Genomic DNA, 9,118 nt, shown 5'->3' with positions numbered 1-9,118 from the left:
GGGTGAATTTTGAGTCAAATAATTTTTTTTAAATTATTTTAGCCGTTGGATTTAAATTTGGACCGTTAGATCTTCTTTTTTTTACCGTTATATTTTATTATATTCGATCTAAGCCGTTTGATTCAATATATATATAAATCTAAAACTAAAAAAAATTAATGTGGACCATTGGATTAACCAACGGTCCAATTAAATCCAGCTGTTGGATTGAAAAAAGTAGCCGTTGGGCTACCAACACCCACTGACAGCCGAGGGACACGCCCACATGGGTGAGTTCCACCTCGGCTTCCGTTTGGCGCGTCTGGCACGTTGGGCGCTTCATAGCCCGTGTTTCACTTGCACCCAGTAAGGCCTAATCGAATTTGTGGCCTAAACTTGGGTCAGTATTTAGCCCTGGGATGAGTTTTAGGTTTTAGGTTTTGTTTGGGCCATGGGTTGGGTTTTTTTTTGGGGGGGGGGGGAGGGGAATTATAAGTTTTAGCCTAGTGTTGGAGTGGTTCTAAGGGGTGAGGGAGTGGGCTAATACCATCTCCAACCCTTGGGGATAAAGCTTAAAAATTTAAAACAGAAAATTTTAAGACATAGCCCATAAACTACTTTTCTCCTCCAACCCTTATGGCTTAAAATTTTGGTCTAAAATTATTATATAATGATTTTAGCCTTATTTTTGGTAACTTTTTTGAAAATAAAATTGATGTAGATTATCTTAATTTATGTAGAACATCCCTTTCAATTTTACACCCAACAATAAAACACCCTATTTTTCCTCTAAAATGGCATAAAAATTCCTAATATTTCTCACTTACCCACTTCTTACATATCCACATTTCAAGTCAGAATTCGGTTTGGCGGGTTTGGATAGTAACTCTTAGATGAGGTGCAAGAATCACCTTTTTGACCTTACCAGCACCTTGAGCATCTGAGCCTCCTGTCTCCGAGATTGCCTCAACGCCCTCATTGAGGCCCAAATCTGAGTCCAAGCCCATCTCTTAAGACTCCACTCTTGGACCACCATCACGACAACATTCGATGAATCGAAATGTAATTCTAACCCAACCCTTTGCCGTTTGTCTTCCCCTCTTTTGTCTCCCTTACCTCTCTTGAAGAAAATCGGGCGATTCCACATGTTTGACGTCACGATGACGTCAACATGATGTCAGATCCACTTAGGTGTATACTCGAGCACTAGTTGCCTAATTGAATATCAGTAAAAAACTGCGTTGACCAAAGAAGTCAAAATCGGAACACAAATCGAACCGAACCATCTCAAACCAGTTTTGGTTTTGGTTTAGAAATAATAAGAACCGAACCGAATCACTTTTAATATAAATTATTATTTTATTACTATTTTTATATAAATAAGATATTTGTCCAAGGTCATATGCATAAGCCCGATATTTTTCCTTACTTATCTCCCCCTCCTTTCTTGTTTATCACTTCTCTCCCACTATTTTATTTTTCTCATTCTTTTCTAGTATATTATGCATTATGTATACTTTAGTTTTAGTTTAGGATGTACACTTTGGTCTTGATCCGAACCTTTTTATTTTTTTATTTATATTTATATGTACACTTTCTATCTTCTAGTCACAATCTTGTAGACCTAGTAGTGGGAACTCAAATTTGCTTGAATTTTTTGTTGAAGTATGTGCTTGGTATTGGAAGTAGAAATTTGGAGGATATATATATAAAATTTTGGGGTTAGATCAATTAGACCAACATGAACCGAACCATACGGTTTAGTACCAAATTTAAGCGAAACCGCACCGAACTGAATTGTTAATATTTTTCAATTTTGATTCCTGTCTGAGGGTGGAACCGGACTGAACCAGACAGTGCCCACCCCTTATTGGGTATAGGGTGGAGCTCCTCTAAAGTGTCCACGCATTAAAAAGCATTACACGCCATCTCGCCCTCTCACATGTTAATCGATGTGGATGTTTGCGGTAAAATTCAATAGGAATTATTAGTTTGGCTCCTCAATGAATGAGGAGTTTCATCTCAATTCGCTACATGATCATTTTACGAAACTTCATATTTATGATCAGAGCCGAGCCCTATATACAAAGGAGAAGAAGACATGGTGAGGGTAAGTTCCATGCAATCAAATAATTAATATATTAATTAACCAAAAGAATAAGTTTGTTTTAAACGTTGAGTTAGTATTGGGCCTCTAAGTCCAATAGGCACGAGTAACACCTGGGCTTCCAGATGTTGGTTGGTCGAAATCAAGGTGTTTGTTTTGGTCATATGATATCAAAGAACGCCTCTGGAAGCGACTCTAAAGTTGGAAGGGCAAACTAGTAAGTGCCACCAACACCAGCAAGGAACTTCTAGTCAAAGTAGTGGCGCAGGGCATCCCGCTGTACATATTGAGTTGTTTCCTTCTACCTCAGTATTTCTGCGAAGATCTAAATCGACTATTACCAAAGTTCTAGTGGAACGGAACGGATGACGGAAAGAAAATACATTGGCTATCATCGTACAAATTGTTTATATACACACCAAAGGAAGGAGGAGGGTTGGGATTCAAGAATATGCATGCATTTAATTCGGCTTTAGGCTTTCGGCTTTTACTAGCTAAATAAGGGTGGAGGCTCATTCAAAAGCCCAATTCATTGGTGGCAAGTCCTCAAAGCAAAATACCACCCTAACACAAATTTTTTGGAAGCCCAGCCGACAAATAAGGAAAAGCATGTGTGCAGCCAGGAGGTCATTGCAAAAGGTTCAAGATTGCTTGTCGGCAACAGAGAGAAGATTTTTTTTATTTTTTTATTTTTTTTGGTTAAACGATAAATTTGTTAGATTAGATTATGGAAAGATTGTTGGATCCCGGATCCAGACAGCCTTTAAGTCTTCTTACCCAAGCCTTTGGATGCTGAAGTGGTTCTCGTTAGTGACCTCATTGATGTAAAGAGTAAGCAGTGGATTCTCCCCTTACCCAAGCCTTTGGTTGCTGAAGTGGTTCTCGTTAGTGACCTCATTGATGTAAAGAGTAAGCAGTGGATTCTCCCCCTTGTTCGCTCTTGGTTGTCTGAGATGAAAACTAATCTTATTCAATCCATATCATACCGCTGAGCTTCCAAAATTCAGAGGACTAACTTGTATGGCATTGTGATAGAAAGGGCCTATTTTCGGGGGGAGGAGCGGGACATCAAAGGGTAAAAGATCCTAAAAAATTTAGACAACCAAATAGTGGACAATATTAATGTTTGTTATAATTCGTACCTATCGAATGACCAAAATGCCCCTGGTGATGGTGTCTTGAATAAATATAGGTTGAGTTGTGATTTTCGGGAACAGAAAAATGATAAAATGTTGTTATATATGATAACCATTGACTCTCTACTGCACATTTTCAAGAATGATCAGGAGAAAGCTCATACGCCTATTGGTTTTTAGTTCCAGTTTATCGAGAGAAGCACTTGTTATACTTGGTCATTTACTAATTTGAATTCCTTGTATAGTTTGTTGTACAAACCAAAATCTATATGTATTAGTCCTATATATAGTTCTTTTAAATACCAGAGTGCTCCTAAACCTTATATGGCTTAAGATCATAAATTCATGAATTTCATGATAAGAACTGATTAATAAAAAAGTCCAGATTAAAAGAAACAAAAAAGAGAGGAATAAAAAGAAAAATTTAGCACAATAATGCCTAAATAATAATAAATTGTTTATTTTTGCTGCCTTTTTTTTTACTGTTTTACTTAGGGATGCGTTGCTGCACCTTTGCTCTGATTGGAAGTTGATAAAAAAAAAAGGAAAACTAATGAAAAAAGCTTGAAAACTTTGAGTTTTAATGATAAGGACAAAATAAAGGGTAAAGTGAATAGTACCAGGATTGACTTTTTAGTGTAAAAATATGGTTTTTCGTTAAAGTGAACAGTACCGGGTGCTTTTCGTTAAAGTTCCCTAAAAAAAAAGGTCAGAGAGAGAGATTGAAGGGAACGGGCCAACTAGGGACATGCGGTCCCATATACAGATTTTCCAACATAAACGAAACGGCGCCGTCTTGTTTTATTTTTTTTAAAATTCTTTTACCAAGGAAAAAACGGCGTCGTTTTGTCTTGGAATTAGAAAAAAAAAATTAATAACTCAGCTCTGCTCTGCAGCAGCAGAACCAGTGGCGAGGGGAGGGGCTGAACCGTGCTCTAGGCGTGTTTTTCCTGCGAGGGGAGGGGCAGTCCCAACTCCTCGCCCTCACGTGGCTTCGCCTATCATGTTGCGTTGGATTTGATCCACAATAAGCGCAATGTTGTATCCTCGTCTAACCCTAACCCTTACTCAATCCGATGGAAGAAACTGTGGGATGCTCGTGCTCCCGTGAAGGTTTGTGCATGGCGAATTTGCAACGACAACCTTCCTGCTCGTGTTCTCGTGAAGGTTTGTGCATGGTGAATCAACACTACACCTTATGCGGAACAGCCATTTTTCTATCCGTGCTTGGTTTCGGCACCAATTGGTCACACACCACGTGGAATATCTATGAAGCTCAATGAAGCTTTGGGTTTTGTATTTAGCTTCCCTTCTCAACATCCAAAATTTCAAGGCGTTGCAGGGGACTTTATCGCGGCCTAAATGTTGCGTTTTGAAAATGTTCTTTCGCGGTTGCAAATCGAGGCATTGGCAGTTAGAGTGTTGAAAATGAATCTCATATCGATGGGGGAAGAAACTTTGCATGAGCTTATAAGTAAATTGAACTACTCTTCATATTAAAAATTGGTTTTAAGATGTAACCTGAACTTTCTTCACAAAGAAGAGCTGCTTTGGCGGTGGGGAGAGGGGATTACATTGCAAAATACCGTTTTAGAGTGTGATTCACTCCAGATCATTACAGCAATTCAGGAGCATTCTACCAATATACGTCTAGCAGTCTACACTCGGAAATATTGTGGAGGATACCAAAGTCCTGCTATCTCAGATCACTGGAGCTATGTCCGCTCATGTGCGCGGCCATGCAAACGAGACGGCTGATTGTCTTACTCGCAACGCTCTCGACGGAGTCTCTCGAGATCGTCGTTTGAGGAATCCCCAGGCATCATGGAAGAAGGTAATTGATTGAGCTGGGTTATCTTCCACTGTACCTTGTGCTGTACTGTATGTGTTAACTTTGATGGTAAGCAACAATACATCATTACAAAAATCTTTTCAAAAAGCGATCCAAGTTGAGTTGCCCACGTCACACGCACAGCAACCGAAAAGGAATCCCCTCGTCGTATTTGCCGTATCTTCCCTTCCAAAAAACTTCACGTTCGTAGCAGACTCCAAAAACACAGATTTAAATCCCAGATTTGATATTATTCACCAAACATACAACCAACCAAAATTACAAAAAGAAATTTCCATTCCTGCCATTTTTTATTTATTCCTTTTCTTCTCTATTGTAAACCTGAAGCTTTTGCTGGCATTTGCATTACATTTAGGGGAATGAAAAACATATATTACATATTATATATAAAATATTATACATGACCAAAAATTTTAGATTAAAGAGGGGAAAAAACCCAAAAAAAAGCCATCTCATAGAGCTAAGATCACACACACTTTTGATCTTATGTATAAAACATTCAAACTCAGAGTCATCACATTCACAATCCCTCAGAAAAAAGGTGGTCTTGCACTTGCACTACTTCTCTCCTTGGCTTTAACTTCCTTGGACTTAGATTTCAATCTCTCTCTTCTTCTTCTAACTTGTCTTTTTTTTTTTTCCTTTTTTTTTATATATATGTGTAATCTCATTCGATTTCTAAGCGGCTGCCACTGTGCCTGTATGGACAGGATAATCCTGTGCGGTGGCGGTGTTGGCTGAGTTGTTTGATTTCCTTTGCTCTCTTTTTCTCAGCGCTTTCATGGAGGAAGAGAGGTTCCAGTTCTTCTCCTTCGCCTCGTCTATTTCTATCTGCTCATCTCTGCACTCCTCACTGCAGAACGGAGTGTCACCTCTGCAAATATTAAACCAATCATACAGAAATTCAGAATCCAACAACCATTTTATTATTTACCGAAAACACAACAAACCCACTTCCATTTCTTCCAAATCTAAATAACCCACATCAAGAAAACTTAAATCAAAACTAAAACAACGGTTTTTCTCAGATCCACCCAATTTTCTGTTTGGCTGTGGAGAAAAAAAAAAGGTGGGATATTTCTCCCGTTTTCCGGGAAAAATGTTCAGATTTCCACGAACCCACACATTTATTTGCTCACAAAATTCAACCTAAATAGCCAATTTTTGAAAAGAAAAAAAAAGGGAAATTGATCAATGATTTGAAGTGGGTAATCAACCAACCTGTACATGAAGATGTCTCTGTTATCACCGAGTGGTTTCTTGCAGAGGAAACAAGCATCCAAGAAATGGGGCTGGTGGTGCTCCTCAAACCTGGCGTCACAGAACCTCCCAGATCTCGGCGAAAAAGAAGACGACGAAGAAAACGAAGCCATGGCGGGAGAAACGTTTCTGAAGCTGCCACTCCGCCTCGCGAAACACATCGGCCTTGAATAAAACGGGTGGTTGGACCCGGAAAACCCGGCTTCCATATCAGCCAGCGAGGCCAACCCATCGTCCTCGTCGATGAAACAAGGCCGCCTTACAGCGCCGGAAACTGATTCCATTTCCTCTGAAGTTCAGATGATCTCAGTGCTGGAATGCGTTTGGCAGAAGAGAGAACGAAACGGCGAACAGAGAGAGATGTGGTTAATGAGGAGAAGGTAAAGCCTTTTTAAAAAGAGAGTTGGTGTGAGAGGAGAGAGAGAAAGCCTAGAGAGAGAAAGAGATGTAAACAACAAACAATAAACAAACGGCAGATTTGTGAAATCCATTGGCTCAAAATACCTGCATTCCCTAAGTTCCAAATATTTAAATCACAAAACTCTCACCCTCATCCTCCAATAAATTACGTGTGTGCCATCACCGCCAGAATGGCGGTGCCACAGAAGCAGTGGCTGTTTCGTAGTTTTGAGAAACACGAGGGCTAAAGGTCAAGACAGTGTGTTGTCGTATCCGGGGTCCGAGATCTTTCACAGTTCTCCAGTTTTGCGCTCAAAGCAAGTGGGACCCGCGTCGGGCGACCTAATTGCACTCAATGATACGCTCTAACGTCCGTTGGAGTGGAACTGAGGAGGGAGAAGGGGCGGTACCACGCGCCAGTACATTGCGCGTCAACGTAACGGTCACACCGCCCTTTGTACTTCATTTACCTTTTGATTTTTTTTTTCTAGTATAAAAGAAATAAAGTTCCACAACTTGACCGTAATTAGTGTAGTATCAAATGTGTACTGCTGTTTTTTTAGAGAAAGTACAATCTGTTAGTTTGGTAGGTGGAGAGCAATTTACGTGAAATAGGAAACCAATATAAATTTCCATCGACCTTTTTTTTTCTGTTTCTTTTGTTTCATGGTTATATTTTTGTTTATCACTTTCATGTAGTAGTGTTCATTACTTTATTTATAATCGTTAGATGAATTGAAATTTTTAAATTTTTATCTATCCACTATACAAATTTTGAAATTTAAACACATTTAATAGTTATAAATAGGATGATGGAAATTATCATCACTTAAGAATGGTAAGCAAAAATATTCCATTATTTAATTGCAAATATCATTACATCCAATATTTTCAAATATGACGCTACGGACATCAATTTTTTAGATTAAATTTTATGAACCATATGACGTGGTCGATGATTATTTAATTACCTAAGTTTGTCAAATGTTTTTAAGAGATACCAAATGTCAGGAGAGATGAAATTTGGCACTAATCTTGTCAGTTCTTATATTCGAATAGTTTATTTTTGTTAATCAAAACAAAATTTATATGTAGTCTAATATTTTAGTGAATAGAGTGTTAGATTTCACTCATATGTTCCGTGTTCAAAACTTTCCCTCTTCATAATTATTGTAATAGTTTCGAATTCCCTTTCCCCTTAATAATAATCAAACAAAATTTGAAGTTAAACGATAAATTGTATTAGCATAAAATGACTTTGCGAAAAGGTTGATTAGCTAAAAAAAGTTTTGAGTAAAATGAAATAATGGAATAAGTTACTTTCTAAACATGGTTTAATGCGATTGTCCATTTTAAGAAATTTCTTGCGACGTTCCATGTCCTTGTTTAGAAGAAAAAGTTTGTTCGTTCTAATAACTTTCCACACTTGGCATTAATTCCCATGTTTGATTTTCACTCGCGATTTTGTACAAATGTTTCGTTTTTCCTTTTTGCAAAAAATAAACAACTGATGACAAGTCACGATAGTTATGCACTTTTTTTGGATTATGCGAAATTTCACTTTGGTTGTTTTTTTTCTTCCTGTTATCTACATTAATGGGAATGAGGGTTAGCCTCACAATAAGTTAGCAATAATGTGGTTCAAATTTTCTTACGAAACTTTAATGAAAAACTCCCGATACTGTTCACTTTAACGAAAAACCATATTTTTGCACTAAAAAGTCAATCCTGATACTATTCACTTCACTCTTTATTTTTTTCTTATCGTTAAAACTCAAAGTTTTCAAGCTATTTTCATTAATTTTCTTAATTTTCTTTGATTAGAATCGATCTTAAAACTTCTCACTTACAAATACAGTAGGACACCTCAAGACCGTAATATAAATGGCGTATAAATGTCCTGTTTAAAACATCTAGAATTCCCAAATGATTATTTGTTGCAAAAATTCTATAATCATATTTGTATTTCAACGCAAGTCCCCTTCACGCGCTATGAATGCAAGTCATAGTACTATCAGTTCATTTTCTCCTCTCCCCAAAACTCACGGTTTCACTTTTTCCCACCTTGCCCCTCACTCCAACTCCTTTTTCCTCGCTTTAATAATGACGTCACACAACCATCCCATATGCCTTTGTCGTTTTCGTTGGGGTCCCCACATCCCCACAAAACCATCTACTCTGGGCCCCATGGCCCATTATGGTGATGGCGCCCTGTGTACTTCATTTGCCTTCAAGTGAAAATACATACGTGGGTTTCTTTGTCTTTGTTGGCGACTTCCAACATCGCCTCATGGCAAACCACTTTTACTTTTGATTTTTTTTTCTAGTATAAAAGAAATAAAGTTCCACAACTTGACGATACTTAGACCTGGTTTGGTAAACATT

At 38.1% G+C, this 9,118-nt stretch overlaps 1 protein-coding gene across 1 annotated transcript; it reads right to left on the bottom strand.

Annotated features, from left to right (window-relative positions):
* Window positions 1–5,332: 5,332 nt before the first annotated feature.
* Window positions 5,333–6,796, bottom strand: LOC126627185 (FCS-Like Zinc finger 2-like). Its single transcript, XM_050296622.1, has 2 exons — window positions 6,296–6,796; window positions 5,333–5,948 (listed from the first exon to the last, which is right to left on the bottom strand). Exons 1-2 carry the CDS (start codon window positions 6,616–6,618, stop codon window positions 5,753–5,755), a joined length of 519 nt encoding a protein of 172 aa, XP_050152579.1. The 5' UTR covers window positions 6,619–6,796; the 3' UTR covers window positions 5,333–5,752.
* Between the last annotated feature and the right edge of the window lie 2,322 nt (window positions 6,797–9,118).

This window comes from Malus sylvestris, chromosome 6, assembly GCF_916048215.2.
Source record: "Malus sylvestris chromosome 6, drMalSylv7.2, whole genome shotgun sequence".
Classification (NCBI taxonomy): domain Eukaryota; kingdom Viridiplantae; phylum Streptophyta; class Magnoliopsida; order Rosales; family Rosaceae; genus Malus; species Malus sylvestris.
Note: the sequence above shows the minus strand (reverse complement) of the source record. Positions and strands in the feature narration are given on the sequence as shown.

Bases quoted from the DNA above. Each gene is read 5' to 3' on its own strand.
- LOC126627185 (XM_050296622.1), bottom strand. From the start codon at position 6,618: ATGGAATCAGTTTCCGGCGCTGTAAGGCGGCCTTGTTTCATCGACGAG. The intron at 5,949-6,295 runs GTTGGTTGATTA...TAATATTTGCAG, and splicing joins AGAGACATCTTCATGTACAG to AGGTGACACTCCGTTCTGCA.